At 44.9% G+C, this 18,945-nt stretch overlaps 1 protein-coding gene across 1 annotated transcript; it reads left to right on the top strand.

The window, feature by feature from the left end:
• Nucleotides 1-593: 593 nt before the first annotated feature.
• On the top strand, nucleotides 594-18,101 carry LUC7L (LUC7-like (S. cerevisiae)). The gene is made up of 10 exons (XM_010074606.1): nucleotides 594-603; nucleotides 1,335-1,429; nucleotides 6,312-6,410; nucleotides 7,389-7,499; nucleotides 8,134-8,277; nucleotides 8,804-8,980; nucleotides 9,837-9,925; nucleotides 14,351-14,380; nucleotides 15,280-15,444; nucleotides 17,960-18,101. The coding sequence occupies exons 1-10, from the start codon at nucleotides 594-596 to the stop codon at nucleotides 18,099-18,101; spliced, it is 1,062 nt and encodes a 353-aa protein (XP_010072908.1).
• The last annotated feature ends 844 nt before the right edge of the window (nucleotides 18,102-18,945 follow it).

Raw genomic sequence — 18,945 nt, 5'->3', positions numbered from 1 at the left:
TCCCTCTGGCACGTTAGCGGGGCTGTTCAGGTACTTTGCACTTTGTTTCATAAGTGAATAAGTGCTTTTCTTTCTTTGTGTATTGAGTTGCTATTGAATTGCTTCCCATATTTTTATTTCATACAAACTGAACAATTGTGGCCCCTCTATTTTATTTATAAAGGTTCAGTGTATCTTTGCCTGCCTACATCAATCTGCAAGGGAGTTGCAGAAAAGCCTCATGTTCATCGAGCCGTGAGTCACAACCAATTTTTAAAGCTGTTATAACAAAAAAAAAAAAAGTGTTTGCTTTTTTTTCACAAGTAACTTTAAAAGTGTAGCTTAGAAAGAAAAAAAGAAAAAAAAAAACATTTTCAGTAGACACGACATTATTCCTGGATGCTTGCGAATCCTAAACTATATTCATACCTTAGTGTTACACATACCTGTGTCATACACAGATGAGCTTAAAAATTGTCACATACCATTACCACTTTGCCTTTACTTTTATGTATCATTCCCCTGACTTCCTTACTGCAGGTGTGGGCAAGAAAACTTTTCCTTTAAAACTTTTCAACATTGGGCATAAAATTCTGCAGCTGAGGTCTTGAAGAATGCAGATGGGTATAGTATATGTTGGAGCTCGCAGTGTGTATTGACTAACTTTGTTTTTTTATTTTTTTATTTTTTTTGCTTTTCTGATATTGTCTTGTTTAAGTGGCTCCTGAGTGTAAAATGTCTTCTGAGGGTGGGGCGTGGGTGGGAAGCACGCTTCGTGTTCCAGGCCAAGACCTACAAGATTTGTCTTTGCACGCCTTGGAAAGCACACTGCGTATTTGGTTTTCAAACTAAATGGACCGATGTCTTAATTATCAGATGAGCAAATAGCGAGTGCCTATAAAAACTGTCCAGCACGGCCTGGTTTTGTGATTCATGGCCCTTCAGTAGCATGGGTTTCGGTACCTCCTGCCCCTGCCTCACAGTAAAAAGAAAAATGGGGGGAGAAGAGGAAAAAAAGAAAAGGTTTTGGCTGGGAGCCAGACTGTCTGTCTCCTTTTTTCTCTCCTGGCTGTGCTGTCTCTTTATATGGATGACAGGCCGTGGACATTACTCGGCTCACCAACACTGTGTTTAACATGGTGTACTGGATGAATAAATGCTAAAATAGTGTTTGTTGCCAATTATAAGTCTTCTAGAATGTCCTGTTACCCTCTAAGCTTTTTTTGAGTAATTTTGGGGAGCAGGAACACCAAGTGTTTTAATCCGCATATTGAGGCGAAATGATCATACCGACGTCTTTGTGCTCTTACCAGTATTCTAATGTCTCCTTATTTAAAACCACAACTGAATTTCAGGAGATGAAACCAGACAAAGGGTGAAGTTTACAGACGATCGTGTTTGCAAGAGCCACCTTCTGGATTGCTGTCCTCATGATATCCTGGCTGGAACAGTAAGTATATTCTCTGTAATAAGGAATTCTAGTGATGCTGACGTTGGTACAACGCTTCAGGGTTCATCTGTGCACCCTGCATAACTTCTAGGAGAGATCAGACTTTTTGTGCCCACGGAGCAGTCACCATTCTAATTTCAGTTTCTGTGACCTGTGTATGGAACTGCTGAAGTCAGGACCTCTCAGAATTCGCTTCAAATGTTTTTTCTCTCACAGTCCCGCTTGAAAGTGCAAGATTATTCGTCTTTTAGCAGTTTGAGATGGTTTAGGGCCTCAAATTTGTCCCACAGAGGACAGAGACCATAGCTAGCCTGCTGTCCTGGGTGCTCTAGTTCACTGTTGAATCTTCAGGTTGGCAATTTTTGTTTTACCAGCTGCAATAATCCTTAATCCTTGGAGCTTTGCCGTCTCTCTCCAACCATGTGATGTTCTGGTGGAATGGCGGCTTTTTCCTCATTACTGGTTGGCGTGCTAATGGCAGGTTACAGCTCACGCCGACTCTGTCTTTAGAGCTGGTTGGTCTGGGCAGTGTGTCACTCTGCCTGACTGGTTTGAAACAGTTGAGTCGGCTCCTTTGCTGCTGCCCTCTGGGGACAGAGCTGGCCGGTTTTCAAAGGTTTGGCTCTCGTGTTCTCTCTGAGAGCAAAAGGTGACGTGGGCTTTTAACAGCGAGATCTTGCAAAGTAAATATTCAATTTCGGTGTCCAGATGAAAGATGCAGTCTGGCTTTCAAAAGAAGACAACGCACGTCTTTTGTAATTGCTGCTGGATTACAGAATTTCAGGATGGAGATGAATATGGATGTTTGAAATCCATCTTTACCCTCACTGTTTGACAGTAAATGCTGTTGCGATTCATGTCCATCCACTTAACCAGACTGTTAAAGATACTGTCATTATTTACAGCCCTTCCTGCTGCTATTTCAAGAGCTGGGTTTCACACAGGGGGTTACCCTCAAAGGGCTGGCACCCCTTCCACTGTGCCGCTGTGATAGCAAGACTATGACAACACTGGTAGAAAGAGCTTTAGTGAAGCTTTAGCTTCTCAATGGCTGCTGTTGCAGAATAAGATTGTAAGAATTGAATACCAATCTCTACATATGTCTGTATTTATTTTTATTAATTCAAAGCTCAGATGTATTTTCCAGTGATTACTGCATCAGGCTCCACATCACCTCACTTCCACTTCAGAATTTTAAAGCTGCTTAAATCACCTTCTGCCCACTGCCATCCTTCGTGCAGGTCACTGTGGTTAGGGTGTGGGTTTTGACACAAGATTTTACAATACTTTTTTTGGGCCCAAATGGTGTTTTGGAGATGGAGTCTGCCTTCTACCTCTTCTGGCGTGTTTCCAGGAAGAAGGTAAATGGTGAGTCGAAGGGTCTGAATTAAGCGATGGGCATGATTGTTGGAGGTAGTGCCAGAGCACGGAGGAAGTCTCAGGTGTTCAGGCGCATTGGGAGTCACTTGGGGCACAGAAGCACATTGAGAAGTCTGTTTCTCCTGCTTCTGTTGTTCCTTGTCTGCAGTGAGTTGTCTTTTCCCTCTTGCTGTGGAATTTGTGCTCAGAAATCTCACATGGGAGCAGGAAGGAAGACTGCCACTGTGAAGATGATCTTGTGGATCCCTCAGATGATCTTGTGGTGGCCTTTAAGTGGCTGTCAGCAGGTTCTTGTGGTCAAGAAAAAGTATTGGTGCCACAGGTTTGTGTTGAAAGAACACGTGATGCGTGGAACAGGAACAGCGTTTCAGCTGTCAGCGTTACCAGCACAGAATGAAACTTAACTGGCCTGTGCAGGCTTTGCTGTGATAGTGGCCAGGTTCACAGGCATCTGATGGGGCTCTGCTAAGGGAAGAGCTGTGTGGGTGAATCAGCCCTGGCTGGATGGGGTCGCATCCATCTCTGGATGGGTATTATTAGGGAAATCAGAACCTTGGATCTTTTGGAAACTTCCAACAGATGCTCTAAGCCTTCTGGTACTGGTTATGTTGCATCCTTCCCCCGGAGGCATCCTTTGTGTGTGCAGATATTTGTTAGCGGGAGGTTGATTGGAGCTGGATCCCTTGGGTAGCTGCGCTTGGTGAAATGTGATGGAGTCCCAGCCGCTGACCTTCAGGTGCAGAGTCAGAGAAGTGCAGACTGTAAGTAGAGCTCTGGAATGTTCCTGAGAGCTGCAGAAGGCATGTTGATGTTTGCTTCATTTAGGTGGGACAATGTTGCAGGTCATAAGAGCCCCAGAAACTTGTCTAAACTTGTCACTATAAGCTACAATGGTTCTTTTGTTGATCTCCATGGGAAAGAAGGAAAGTTCTGGGAGAACACAAGTTGGTTTAATACGCCCATGTGCTGTTATCAGGGGACTTGTCACCAGATCGTTAGTGGCCTGCCCTGAGTTGGCTCTGCAGCTAATGGCAGGCGTATTTCTGCAAGTGGAAGTACTGCACTGCATCCAGGGACAGCATCAGCTGGTTATCCTCCTGAGTTGTAGCTCACCTAGTAAGTGGACAGATGAGTCTGAAAGCTGCTCAGGTAGAACACAGCTTGGAAATTACAGTCAGGGAATTTACTGTGTCCCCCACAGCGAGTTGTGAGTGAGATGAAATCTGTAGGTTACAGAATTGTTTCCTGGGGGTCTGTACTTTTCCTTTTTCACCTGGCTGAAACTGCAGCTGTGATTACTATGAAAGAGCCTTCCTCATGGATATAGACTCTGGTGAGTTAGCAGTTCAGTGGAGATCATGAGAGGCACCTCAGAATGTGGATTGCTTGGCAAATGTGAGCGGGACTAATTATCAGTGGCATCTAAATGTATTAGGTCTTTGTGTGTATGGGGGGTGGTTAAATCTTTGCTCGGGCTCTGCTGGTTACCTGTCTCAAATACCTGTGGTACAAACAAGCCGTGGGTGTTAACAGGAGCAAATCGCCATCCCTGCTGGAAAGGATGAGAATTTGATGATGGGCCTCCCTGAGATGAGAGGATTCTTTGAGACAGAAGGGCTACTGGTCTTAACCTGAAGTGAGCAACACCTGGGAAAATCTCCTTGCACCTAGATCGTCTTGAAGGGTGTGGAGGAAGGCTTGAGGTTTGTATGCTGATGAGACCTGAACGTTGTCCCCCAGAGGAAGAGGTTGAGAGAGTCATTGCCTTTTACCAACCAGGGAGAGGAGTACAGAGCACACCGTCGGCTCTTTGGAGGTTTTGGGTTGGAGCCCCTTCTGTGGAGTGGAGCTAGTGGCTCAGCTTGCAAGAAGAATTCGGATAAGAATACTTCTGATCTGTGGCAGTCACATGTAACTGTCACATGTCACGAGCTCTTTTCTCGCTATGTTGGAAAGGGATCTCAGTCAAATAACCGTAAGAAAAGATTTAAGGCAACAGTGTGGAAAGCTATTTTTGTGGTGAAATATCAGCAGCTCACTAGCATACTTTGAAGAGGTTTGCCTGAAGATGAATGTGATTAAGCTCTGAAAGTGCCAGAACTCTTTTTTTTGTAGGCATTACATTTCTACTATTAGAGAGCTCAGCAGGACTATTCCTGGATGTAGTGTCTGTTTCTGCAGCCTGCTGCCTGTGGCCTCCTGTTTCTGGGAAACCTGAGCAAAATGAGGAAAACTCAACAGTGGCAAGTCATCCAGAATTGCTTTCTGTCTTTAAAAAAGAAAAGCTAATAACACAGGTAATTGGATTACCTGGCAGAGCTTGCTTTAGTTGATTTGCTTCATTCTGAACACTTACCTTGGTGCTGTCCGAGTGCTTCACATAGGTGTTCCTGGCACCACCGCTCCGGTTTGGGATATTCCACAGAGATTCTGTGTTGAACCCGATTGAGCTGGATTTAGCTTTTTCTGCAGTTCAGTGAGTTGGGTGTGTTCAGGTTTGGGCTCCTTGGGGCTGGTGGTGACAAAGAGGAGAGGATGGCTGGCTGGGGCACTCCTTCGTCTACGCTGACGTTCGTTCTGTGGCTCACACTTAGGCCTTTCTTATTTTGGATTTCAAAATGTCATATTCTTTTTCTACTTTAAGGGAAATGTTCTCTGTTACATATTGATAATGTCAAAATGGCATTTCCATATTTTGTGAGCATAATTAACTTCAGTTCATGTGGCTGTTAACTACTAGGTTGGGGAAGAAACATTTAAATAGCAACAACTGCAATGGGAGTGAAGGGCAGCATGCAAGTCAGGGCTTTCTGGGAGAGGAGATGCTCTCAAGAAGTCTCTCATTAGTTGAACTTATGTGTAGGAATTAGCTTTGCTGGGCAGGTTTTAAAATCGCAGGCCACAGCTGAAAGTGGGAAGGGGCTCGCTGTAGGATTATGAGTCTGCTGTTGCTGAGTGTGGGTTTGTGTTTTTCTACTGGCCATACCTCTTTTTCCCTTGAGTCCATTTGTTCTTGGTAGGAAGCATTCTGTGTTCTGCTATCTGGTGTCGTTCAGTATGGTACTAGGGCTCATCCTGACACAGATGTGCTTTTCTGGGTGAGCTTTAAACAGGATACGGAGCTGTGTGTGTAGCTGTGCTGTACCTCCATACCAGGAGGCGTTTGGAGTTGGTGCCAGTTGAAGGAGCTGCTGCTGTGGTGTGCTGCACCTTCCCAACTCCCTCCCGGCGATTTCTAAGGCTGTGCAGTGACCTAGAGCAGGAGTGGGACTGGACTTAAGACATTTGGGGTGTTTAGTATTGTTCCAGGAATACCTAGAAAATAAGTTCTAGCAAGCATGTGGTTCTTCAGGCTCATCCTGTTACGGAACAGGTTAAGGGGAAGCTCTTCTTCCCAAAGAGGCTGTATTTTGATAGGATACAGTTGGCAAGAGTTAAGTATCTGCTGCTTGTGGCCATAATGGAGGGTTCTGACATTGATTTTCCTTTTTCTTTTCAACAGCGAATGGACCTGGGAGAATGTACAAAGATCCATGACTTGGCTCTGCGAGCAGATTATGAGATTGCAAGTAAAGAGAGAGACCTGTTTTTTGAGCTGGATGTGAGTATGGAGAAATTTCTGTTACTTTTGTGGAAACTGCCTCTTGAAGTTATTTGGCTGAACACTAGAACTCGGTGGGCGTTTCAGCTAGCAGTGTTATTTGATGTGTTATCTGACAAGAATGTGCAGCCCCTTCCCAAATGCTGGCTTGATTGCTGGCTTGAAATTATAGAATCATTAAGGTTGGAAAAGACCTCAAGGATCATCAAGTCCAACTGTCAATGCCACCGAACCCACTAACCCATGTCCTGAAGCACCACATCTACGTGTTTCTTGACCCCCTCCAGGGATGGCGACTCCACCACTTCCCTGGGCAGCCTGTTCCAATGTTTGATCACTCTTTCAGTGAAGAAATTTTTTCTAATATCCAGCCTAAAGGGCTCTTTCCTTCTTTCTCCCATCCTGTACTGTTAGCCTATTAACAACAAACTTACTTTGTGTCTCCTATATCCACATCAAACCTGGAATGAGTAATTATCATCCACGAGTCCAGCTAGCTGGGAGGCTGCTCTGACATTCTTTGCATCCCACACCTGCTGCTCTGTCCCAGGTCATTGTTACCTAGTGGCCTGTCCCAGAAGGAGCTTTCTGCTCTGTGGTTTCACTTTTGCCGGATTTAGCTTTCTTGTGATGGAACAGATCAAGTGAAAGAACAATTTGGTCTTCCCTTTTGATGTTATTCAAGTGCTTTTGTCTTTGCACCTGTTGCTCATGTGTTGGAAGTTCCAGGGCAAAGCAGTCTTCATGTGAGCATCCTGTTATGTGTCAAAGAACTGTGTCAGGTTCCAGGCAGACAACAGACTTAAGGGCAGAGATCAAATTTTACTTTTTCTGCAAAGCATCATATATTTTTTTCTCAAGGCATCTGTTCTTGAGGTTGTACATTGTACAGGGATTGCACCAGCTAGCTGTTGACTGTCAAAGCTAGATCTGGCACGGAGAGCATCTTAATTCACAGTTCTTTGTCTGAACATGCAGGCGATGGATCACCTGGAATCCTTCATCGCAGAGTGTGACAGGAGAACAGAACTGGCCAAGAAACGCCTGGCTGAGACACAGGAAGAGATCAGCGCTGAAGTGTCTGCAAAGGTATTGTTCTCTCATTAAATGTTCTGAACATCTGTGCAAGAGCACTGGTGCTCTGTTATCACTGACACCATTGATACTGGGAAGTTAGGCTCCACAAAGGACTTGTGGATTCCAGACATCCTCCTCAAATGCTTCTCTGGCTGTTCTTGGGACAGATTTACTGGTTCAGAGGGCCACAGTAATGTAAAACATGAACTCTAAAATATGTTGCTTTAGCATGACAATAAACATTGGTTCCCCCCGACGCTGTTCAAGGGTAGTACAATAACTTAGGTAGCAAATCCATCCCATGATTGTTGTCTTAATAAGTGCCTGTGAAGTTTCTTGTTTGGGTCGATACAAAACATTTCTGAAGCTGGTTTTGTGGGCTCTATCCTGTCCTGTAAGCTCCAAATGTGCCACAGTTTGTGGCAGAACTGGTGATGTCCTCTCCACGTCCAGTTTCTCTCTGCTATCTGTGACTGCATTGCCTGTGCTTGGCCGCCAATCCCTTTTGTTTCCCTCAGGCTTTTGGAGGCTTATGGTCATGTTCCAACAACTGCTTTTCTTAAACAATGTTTTTAGAGAAAAAGGAAAAGTCCTGCAAACTTGAGCAAATTTTTTTGTCTTATTAAAAACTGACTATTCTCTTTAGGCAGAGAAAGTACATGAGCTGAATGAAGACATTGGAAAGCTCCTGGCTAAAGCTGAACAGCTGGGAGCTGAAGGAAATGTTGATGAGTCTCAAAAGATCCTGATGGAAGTGGAGAAAGTCCGAGCAAAAAAGAAAGAGGCAGAGGTACGGCGTTGGTTCTCCTATGAATGGTAATAGTGGTCTGGGCGAGGCTGAGTGCGTGACAAACAGCTGGGCAGTTCCTGCCTTGGTTCTGATGTTGCCAGCAGCTCTGTTCTCAGTTTCAGCTGTGTGCCAGGAAGCAGTTGGCAGTGTAGTCTAGTAGATGAAGAAGAGCTTTTTATAAACTTTTATCTAGTGAAGAAAGCTGACTGGAGTCAGGGGGATTCGCCCTCTGAAATATTTGGTCACTGGTCACTTGCAAGGATAGACTGTCAGGTTAGCTGTGCTCACAAAGGGTTTTGTACGCCACCTCCCTTTGGATTGAGGGGGGTTTTTGATTCTTGAAAGCAGCGGTGCAGTTCTTTGCAGGGGTTTCACTGGAGGGCTGTGACTATGTAAGGGTTCCCTGACATTTGCCTGGTTTTTTTTTTGGTTTGTTTTTTTTTTGTTTTTTTTTTTTTTTTTTTTTTTTTTTGGTTTTTTTTTTTTTTGTTTTTTTTTTTTTTGTTTTTTTTTTTTCTCCCTTTAGGAAGAATACCGAAATTCAATGCCTGCATCCAGTTTCCAGCAGCAGAAGCTGCGTGTGTGTGAAGTCTGTTCAGCATATCTGGGTCTCCATGACAACGACCGGCGTCTTGCTGACCACTTTGGAGGCAAATTACACTTGGGTTTCATTCAGATTCGTGAGAAACTGGATCAGCTGAGGGTAATCCTGTCTGTTTTAAACTTTCTTGTAGTTCTGAAGACATTCAACACTTAATTAAGTTCACACAGAATTATTTGCAGAGTACTTGTAAAAGCCCAGAAATTTCTGATTGCGGAGTCCCTGAAACTTCAAATGGAAGTTTGTGTAGCCTCATATTGGGTTCTGTTCTGTAATTTCTGGGTTATGAAATGTGCACTCTCAGAATTGGTCAAACCAGACCACTGTTGTCATTTATTCCTTAAATATATGTGACTGTACCATTGCTCTTCCTCTTTGGCCTTCCTGAAATTTGTCACTATGGGTTTTTTGACTGTTGAGGAGCACTTTGAGACCTCTTAGCGAAATGCTTGGAAGTTTTGCATAGTGCTGTCAGTGAAGAAGATCTTCAGTAGCTGAAGTGATTAGAAGTTTCTGGAATGGTTTGTAATGGAATTTCAGTGCTGGCCTTGCTTGCAAACACAGACCTTTAGCCTGCTCGAGTAACAGTTGTGGTTCCTGCGCTTTATTCACTAGGCAGCATATTGAGGTCAGGGCCTCAATTGATCATTGGCGCGAGGCCAGAGCACTGTTTCCTTGTGTTGTGTACACTCGTGGTGAGACATACAAGCCTCAAAGCTTTTGGGCTTGTCTCTTATACCACAAGCACTCAAAGCTGAGAGCGGCATTTCTTGCACTGATGTATGTTAGCGACATTGTGAGGAAAATTAGAACCTTGACAGAGAACTTGACTAGCACATAAAATGCGGTGAAACAGTTCTTTGTCTTACTGCTTTTGTCTTAGTACCTGAATAGTCTCCCTGCAGATCTCTCTGACCTGTTACTGTATGGCTGAAATGCACTGTGAACTCTTTTCTAGAAAACAGTGGCAGAAAAGCAAGAGAAGAGAAACCAGGATCGTTTGAGACGGAGAGAGGAGAGAGAACGAGAGGAGAGGATGGGCAGACGGTGAGTGAAAGCTGATAACTGGTTTGTGAAGTTGGTTTTGAAACAGTCTGATTTCTGGTATCTGAGCATTGCAGGAAAGGAGCATCTGCTGCAGGAGCAGCTGTTGGATGTGCTCTGGATGCTGCGTGAGGACCTTGGCATTCAATTAAAGATGTAAACAAATGCACAAGACCCCACCTTAGAGCAATCGTATGTGTGTTGTGTATCTGAAAGATGTGAGGAACCTGTATTCTTCAGGTTTATGTTGGTCTAGTCCCTGTCTTTGGGAATGTGAATCTGGATAAAATGCCACATCCAGTGCATCTGAGTTGGAAAGTTTAAGATGAGCGAGTGCTAGGTCTGCTCAAACGGTGCTAATTGTGCAAAAATCCCCTGGACATCCCTCCTCACTTCTGGGCTAGGAGGTGACAGAAGAGTGGAGCTGGTATCCTTGAGCCAGATGGTGGGTGCCTCAAACTTTTCTGCAGTAACAGTGATATGCTTTTGGCACAGCTTTGGAAAACACTTCCTAGGGGATCCGAGGGATCCCAAGGGGTGACTGTGGCCGTATGTGTCACCTTCTGCTCCTATGTGGATAATCCCTGAACAGTGGGAGTGGTTGCAGTGTTGGTATTCTCAAGACAAGCTCTCCTGCCTCTTGCCAGCTGAACTGGAAAAACTGTTTCTTCTGTACTTGGAACAGAACAGGCGTCTGGTGTGTAAACAGCTCAGTGAAACAGCCTGGTGTGGAGAGTGGTTAGTGCCAGTGGTCAGGCAGAGGGACTGGCTCAGTAGGAATGCTGTTATTGTCACAGCATTTCCCCAGTTGCCTCACGTGTTTTTCCTTTTCTACTTTTTCCATCAAAAAAAATCAACCTTGCTGCCTGTGGTAAGTTTTCTTTGACCCTCACTGTAAACTGTAGAGTGTGTTTCAGCCATCCATGCCTGAGGCATGAGGGGTACATAACTGCAGTGTGCCCTAAGATGGTGCTGGCTTCTGGGTACGCATTGCTGGAAATGCTGGCAAATAAATACCAGAATCGAAGCAGCTTGGTTTTCTGTGGTCTGCAGCTTGGTGATTTTGGTGTGTTGTGGAGATGTAAGCTCCAAATTGTTATGCGTTCTCTAGTGAGGGTGTTTTATGTGGGCTTACTGTCCCTGTGGATCGCCTGGTGATATACGAAGCACCAGCTTGTGCCGCAGCTTTCTCCTGAACGGCAGCGCTTTATGTAGAGCCTCCCAGCTTTCTGCCACCCGTGCAAGGCTGTCAGAAAATGCAGTTATGTTGCAGAGCTGCAGAACCCGGAACTGGCTGAGGAGTGCAGGAGTTAATCGAAAGGGACTGATGTATGTTGTTGCTATGGGCAGAAAGATGGAAATGAAACAAGAAGTGTCTTCCCACACAGCTGCTTCGTGGCAGGCTCTTTCTGACCCACAGTAGGACCGCATCTAACAGGGACTTAGTGCATCTGTCTCTGTGGTGCCTCTTCTTCCTGGAGGTCATTTCTGTGTGAAAATTACTCAATAGAGTTGCCTTCAGGAAGAGTCCTCTGGATCTCTTTGTTGCTCTGCATCTCCCCAGAATGCTGGTGTTCTTGCTTCTGTGTCATGTCTGTGGTTTTGGTTTTGTGGTTTTAAAAAAAACAAACGAACAAACCCTCAGTTCTTGAGAGTAAAGGAGTCTCTTGTGTTCACAGGTAGCTCATATATGGATACATGTGATGAGGGGGTTTGAAGACCACTTATTTAATGATGTAAATATGAAGGGTTTAAGAACTGCGTTGAGTTGGCCTGAAGTCTGAGTTCTTGCTGGGTCCATATGTGGCACTACTTAGAGACTGTGGCCAGCATTTGCTCTCACTGTATGGAGCAATCTGTATGTTCCTCTGTTCGGATACCAAAGAAAAGCTTGTTGTGAAGGAGGAGGTCAAATTATTTGCCTCTTCAAAATGAGAACTTGACGCAAAGAAGGAAAATAGTTTTCCCAGTGGGCACTCAGTGTCAGAACTGGGACTAACGCCCAGATTTCTCCATTTCTCAGCACCTTCTCCTCTGGGAGCTGTGCAGCACCATGCTTACAGGGACATTTTCCTATCAAAAACTAATCGTCGACTTCTACCGCCTTTCAGACTGCCACTCTTAAGCACAGTTTGATACTTAAAGAAACCACAGAAACCATTTCCTTCATGATGGTTCTTGTCATATCTTTATCTGCAGCATCTTCATGATGTTACTCAGTAGGAGAAAGAGTACTGCTTGACTTTGAGAAGTCTTTGGTGGCTTGCAGGCACTGTGACGTACTATGGAAACCTGTAGATCTGCTTGTGAAACTCTAGCTCTCACAGACTTTATTAGTTTGTCAACTGAACTGTGAATTCCACATAGGAATGAGCAAACTGGGTTGTCGTCACCCCTAGTAGTAAATAAGCACAAGTCCTTTACTTGGTGTTGCTGGTGGCTGCAGGCTGCCCAGTAATCTCACCAGGCTGAAATTCTGTGGAGAGATGGCATGTGTGGAAGTTCATTCCTCGGTATTTGCTGCCAGAGCGCAGCAGCAAACGAGACTAGGTGGAGATGACAAATGGATTTCCTTTGTATTAAGTTGGCCGAAACACAGGTTATGAAACTCAGGATGTAGCCTCTGTGATGCAGGGACAAAAAAGAAGAAAAATAATACACATGCTCAGCCTCTCACTTCTCTGGACAGCAGCATTCTACTGTCTCCTGCTGTATACTGATTCAGGTTTGTAAGGAAAGTGCGGTTTTGTTGGATGCTTCCTGAATGCTCAAGTCTAGCGCTTGAGAGGGATTATCAGGATTTTGTTGTGCAAACTCCTGCTCAGATCATGGGCGTGTAAGGGCAGCCAGGCTTTTCAGGGATGTGGAATGGCTTTGTGTGGATGTGTGCACCGGTGATTCAGAATAAAGTGATCAGGAGAAAAAGAACATTAAGAACTTGGAGTAATTACAACCACCAAAAAAAAGTCAGCTGCCTGCCAGGCATCTCCAGGAAGCCTTGCTGCTCCGTCAGGTTGTGTTACATGAAGCAGTAGGTGTGTGGTTGTTGCCTTGCTCTCCTAGTTTTTCTTTCCTTCATCTGGTCATCTTGTGTGTTGCCTCAGCACATGGTTCATTTGCCTGACTCCATATTTAGCTGCATCTTGTTTACAGTCCTATCTGATTTTTTTTCTAAATTTGGGGTCTATTTTCTTTCTACCACGGTTGAACAACCCCATTTCATGATGAAGGAATGTCAGTGCACATTGATTCTCTGAATCTGGTCTTATCCAAGTATGGCATTAATGATGTTATGAAAATAGACGCTTCTCTATTGCTTTTTAAATTTTTTTTCTGTGTAACTTTCAGCTGCATCTCCTGTTATGGTGCCAGAACAGCTCTGTGGTCATGTAAATGGAACCTCCCCGTGAGTCTGTGTGCAGTGGGGAGATGGGAGCAGTTATGAGAGCGAGTCTCTAAGTCATTAAACAGGGAGACTCTCCACTCCTCAAAGCAAAAAGAGACTGTTCAGACAGCGTGTGGTGTTTTGGTGTAAGCTGGCTCTGGAATGTGGCCACAGAGAAAGAGGGAGGGCGTATCTTTCACGTGGAGTGGTATTTTAAGCGGTGCTGAGTAATGGTGCTTCCGAAGTGGAAAGAATTGTGACATTGTTATTTACTGACTGTCAAAAGCTAATGCTTACAGCTTTAAGTTGAGAATACCAGACATGAGCTCTGAAGCCATGGAAATGTGAGAAAGAATAGTGAGGCTTGGATGATTCAATGGCTTTCTAAGGATTTTTAGTTATATCTCTTAGTTACTTTTCAGGAATAGTTATTTCCTTGTGCCTGTGTCCCCTCTTTTTCCTAGCTCATCTTTCCCAAACAGGAAGAACTGATGCAAACTTCCTTCTAATGTTTGTTAAATAAATATGATGAGTGAGAAAATGCTGTTTTCTATTTATTAAAACCTTTTTAATATGCAACTACCTCAAAGGAACCAACAGCAGAAGACCATTAAGTGTCTTTCTGAGTGGAGGAGGGTGGCATTTTTTTCTTGAAAATGTTAGAGTTGATGTAGGTGGTGTTCGACTGCAGAGGGTAAAGCATATCTAACAAACATGCACAGCGAATTTAAAGTTGAAAGGGTTTGTTGTGGTGTTTTATTAACAGAGACTGAATTGGTTTGTAGACTTTTTCTGTCCTGACAGGAAGCTCTGCATGTAGAAACTATGTTTCTACAAAGTTCTTCAGTTTTTGACAAATTCTCCCTGGCACCTAAATTGAAGCTAATTTAATGTTTTAATGGCAAGGTGTTTTTTTTAACTGACATGTTACTTGTGGTATGGTTATGTTCCTGTGAAGAGCTGCCAGTGTGAATGGGTTGTTTTATTGAAAACCCACTGACCGTATCGTACCGTCTCTTGCTTAACTCTCCTTTTCTTTCTAGGTCTGGATCAAGAAATAGAGAACGTCGAAGGTGAGTGCGCAGTTCTCCCAAATACCTGTTTCTGTTTCTGTCTAGCTACTGAGGTTTCTTCCCTAGGTCTCATAAGTGGAGTTCGTTCAATGCCCCAGTCTCTTTTGTTTTGCTCCCTGAAAGAAATGTGAGCTGCTGCTTGGGCACCTCACTGGTGCCGGGCAACTTCGTGTTACCCACTGGGCCAGAAAGCAGGTGCTGGCCAGCCTGGTCGGGACAGAGGGTGCTGTGTGCTCCAGGGTATGAGTCAAGAGCATGCTTGATGCCTCTTTCAATAAGTGTCTGATATACTTTGATAGCTTTAATGTCTGAAATAGACCTGTTACATATATTATAGCTCAGATGAAAAAGCCCCCACATCTCTGTGAAGAGCTTGCCTTCATGGTATGACAGCATCCTCTCTGATCACCTACCTGGAGATCTTCCTCTCTACTGCTTTCCATAGACATTGGCATCCTTTGTGGTGTTTTTAGAGCAGATTGAAACGAGGCTGCTTCTAAAGTTCAGTACGTTCACAAGGCAGTCTCACTGCTATCCAGGTTATGGTAATTTCACATGCCCCTTCCTTTGGCCCCTCTTCTTATGCAGGCCTCGCTTGGAGCGAGGCACGGTTGGTAAGCTCTGTTCTTGGTATCAGCACGTGCTTACATTAATGGTGGGAGCTTTTTATATCATCTTCCCAGAAAATGGAATTTACCCATTGGCATTTTGTTGGTAGCATGAGGCCCAGGAGGGAGGATGCCCACCCTGTAGGTGCTCTGCCTCCTGTGTTGGCAGGGGTGGGGATGCTGATGCTCTGGATATTCGTTACTCAGGAACGACTGAGAGGTGGGCTCAGGTGCACAGACCCAGTGTACTGGCCTGTCTCCTGAGTCTGAGGCAATCTGTGTCCTCTGCAGATCGCGGTCTCGGGATAGGAGGCGAAGACGCTCGAGATCAGCTTCCCGCGAACGGCGGAAGTCTCGCTCCAGGTCCCGAGACCGACACAGACGCCACCGGAGCCGTTCCCGCAGCCACAGCAGAGGTCACCGACGGGGGTCCAGAGACAGGAGTTCAAAACACAAGTATGTATTCCTGACACGGGTGCTTCTGGAAAGGGGGGTCCTTGGCATCACAGTGAGCCTGCCCAGACCCCTAGAGTGAGCAGGACTATGACAGGTCTCTCAAGTTAGCAGCTGCAGCGTCCTGTGCCAACTCCTGGGCCAAAGCAGGATTTCCCAGTGGCCGTTTGTAGATGGTCTCACATGAGATCAGTAGGGCAATAACCACAGCGAGATCCCAGACTGACAGGAGAGTCTAGGAGATAGAACTGGTTCCCTGACTTGCAGTGCTGAGCCTTGAGAAGTTGCTCATTTTCTTCAGCACAAAGGCCTGCTTGATCTAACTGAGCCTCCCCAGGCCTGTGAAAGCCAAGTAACTGAGAGGCAGTTTTAACGTTACATTTCTATGGTTACCTTCTGCCTCCCAGTTTTTCTCTCAGTGCTGGCATGGGGAAGGAAATGTTTGATTTGGGACCTGGGGGAAGCCTTCTGTTAGTGTAAGAAGGTAGCTGGTTGAGAGAGAGACAGTTCTTCAGGAATCTGCACTAGAGGCAGGGGAAAAGGCAGCCAGGAGGAGGAGGAGTATACAGTTCTCCTGTCGCTGAGGAGAGGTGCTGCAGCCTGAAGAAAGGCTCTAGGTCTCTTCTGAAACTCAGCAAAACACCCGCTGTGTTAGAGGAAAGATGAGGCAAACATATGTGGGAGCATTTGAAAAACTGAAAAGAATCGTTGTGTTTTCTTACAGCCCTTCTAAGCCCAGGAGCAAGTCTATCACCAGGTGCTTGCTGAAGTTAGAGCTGGCTTTTTTTAAGTGCTCCTAATTAATAGGAGAGTGCTTTAGCACTGTGTCGCGTGATTAGGCACCACTGCGCATGTACAGTTCTAGAAACAAACCTACTGTTGTGTGTCTTGTCATGTGTCACTTTAGCTAAGGGTTAAGAACAGGTTTTAAAGATACCTGATGAAGGGGAGGGAAATAATGGTCTGAAAAAATAAGTCTGTTAATTGAGGGGGGGTGTGTAAATACTGTTGATGCTCCAATGGCTGAGATACTAAAGTCCTTTTTTAAATCTGTCTTGAACATGAAAAATAAAGAAAAGAAGTTTGGACAATTAGGAAGTGAGGAAGACCCTGTAATAACTATTACTAAAGAGCAGGTAAGGGATTACTTCGAAAACCTTGAACACATTCGAATCAGCCCATCGAGATGGTAGGGGGATTCGCTACCTCACATACTTTCACAAAATTACAGAGAACTGGGAAGAGACCAGGATCAGTTTAAGAAAATAAAAACAAGAGAACAAACAGAAAAACTCCTCCCTGAAAGTGTGTAGCTTGTTTTCACCTCGACAATTAATGAAACCTGCATTCAGGTTCTGCTGGTCTGAGGTCTTGCTCATATAAAGAAACGGAGAGCCTGTCGCAGGATCTGGAGATCTTGGGGTAGGAGGACTCTGGGCAGCGGGCATTGCTGTGGGAACAGCAGAAGAGTTAATCCCATCAGACTAAGGTTGTCTTCTGGTTAAATGACACAATGTAATGCAAATGAAATGGCTCATGTGATACAGAGGGCTGTAAGGTTTAACAGATCAGTTGTGCAGTATTTCTAAACTGTACAATCAGCATGAATGAAAGCTGGAACCTCTAAGGTACCTGCCAGGTCCCCTTCTTGTGACTGTGAAAAAAAAAAAACAACCTGTGTACTGAGTCGTAGAGTAAAATGTGCTGGCTCTGTGCGGTCTGTGACAGCCTCTGCCTAGGTCTGAAGGGCTGCGGGCCGCTAGAGCTCACTCAGGATCAGCACTTCTTGAAGGCTGCTGGTCGATAAGCAAATCTCCCAGGAAAACAGCCTTTTCAGGTTGGGACTAACATGAAGCCCTCTGCTTAATTCTGTGTGGGCTGATACAGCGAAGCACTGCTGAAAATCTCTAGCTGTCTTTCGGGCAGGCTGTGAAAAGACTGGCCTGTATTTTGGGCTGTGAATAGAAATGTGTCATCCTGACTTTGAACTCAGGGTGCTGCCAAGGACAATGCTTGTCAGGATGCAAAGTAAAAAAAGCCCAGGGCTGAGCAAGCATTTGAGTCTAAAGAATGTGGTTGGCATTTAAAGCAGTTGAGCAGAAAGCTGCTAGGCTTAGAGTGTAATGAAAAACCGCTCTGGAAGATGCAAACAGAGCTGAGTGACAGATGAGGAAGAATTTGCAGGCACTCCAGTATGGCCCAGTAAAGTACTGACGGGCCCAGGGAAGACCTCAGAGAGCCCTGTGACAACAGCTTGACAGGATCACTGTGAGGAGAGCAACAAAGGCTGCGCCGTGCACGCAGCGCTGCAGAACTGGCGTTCTCTTACATAGAGCTCGGAGAGGGACCAGAGTTGCTGTCTTGGGGGACGCTGCTCCTGACATCTCAGGATCTAGGCACATTTCTGTGAGAGCCTTGTGTTACGCCACAGCCCTGCTAGGGACGTGTTGTCATTTTGTGCATATTTAAAATTCTGTTAGTTGTGAAGCTTATAGCAATGGTTTACTTTGTACTTCAGATCTTCTAGAGATCGATCTTCAAGAGAAAAGTCAAGAGACAGAGAGAGAAAAGAGAAGAGCTCTTCTGAGAGGCGGCACGAGAGCACAAATGGCAAATCTCGTTCCAAGAGATCAGAAGAGAGAGAAGCTGGCGAGATCTGAACTCAAACGATCTGTGTTGCACTGTAAATAGTCTGATAAACATTCTACACAAAGCCTAAATTTCCCATTTATATTTACTGAATACAACTCATCTTTTGTAGTTTGGAATTTTTATTGTTTGGCAGATAGCTGTGAGTTTGTAGAGACACAGAGTTACGTACTGTTCAACAGGATTTTGTTTTAGTAGGAATAAATAAATCTGGACGGATCGTTTTCAATTCAGGCCAGTGGTTGGCACGCTGTGTTTGTCCTGACCCAGCGGACGCGGCAGTCAGGGCAGCGCTGGGGTCGGAGACCTGAGCTGCTGTGACGTTTGTAATGCTTCAGCCCTTTCCAAAAGATCTACCTGACCCTTTGTGAGCACACCAGTAGCACTGGTTCTCACTTAATTAATTTTTCCTTCTGTTTCTATATGTTAAAAAGAAATTCAGAAGTGGGTTTTTTTTTGTTGTTCTTTTAGCGCTTAGGCACCTCATCTTTATGTCCCCAGTATTTGAGAGTCGCCTCACTATTCCAGCTCAGTCAAGACAGACAAAATTTGGGCCCAGTCTGCCTATTTCAACAGCTGTTCATCTTTGTGAGGATGACTAAATCAGCTGGGGCATGCTTCTAAGATGGGGTCAGGTCTGGTTTTTATACCATTACAGATCAGATACCAGGTGTAACGAAAAGAGTGGAAAATCTGGACTGACTTCTCTAGAGGAAGGAATACAGCGGCAGCCAGTCTGCCTATTTACTGTGCAGTCCAGAGTTGGAGCTTCCTCCATGGAGCTTTCTGACTTGCAAAAAAACCTGTTGTTGTATGTTTTTAAAAGCTCAGTCAGGCAGAAGGGGCAGAGGTGAC

Source organism: Pterocles gutturalis, unplaced genomic scaffold, assembly GCF_000699245.1.
Source record: "Pterocles gutturalis isolate BGI_N339 unplaced genomic scaffold, ASM69924v1 scaffold29612, whole genome shotgun sequence".
Classification (NCBI taxonomy): Eukaryota; Metazoa; Chordata; class Aves; order Pterocliformes; family Pteroclidae; genus Pterocles; species Pterocles gutturalis.
This window is presented reverse-complemented; position numbering and strand designations above follow the sequence as displayed.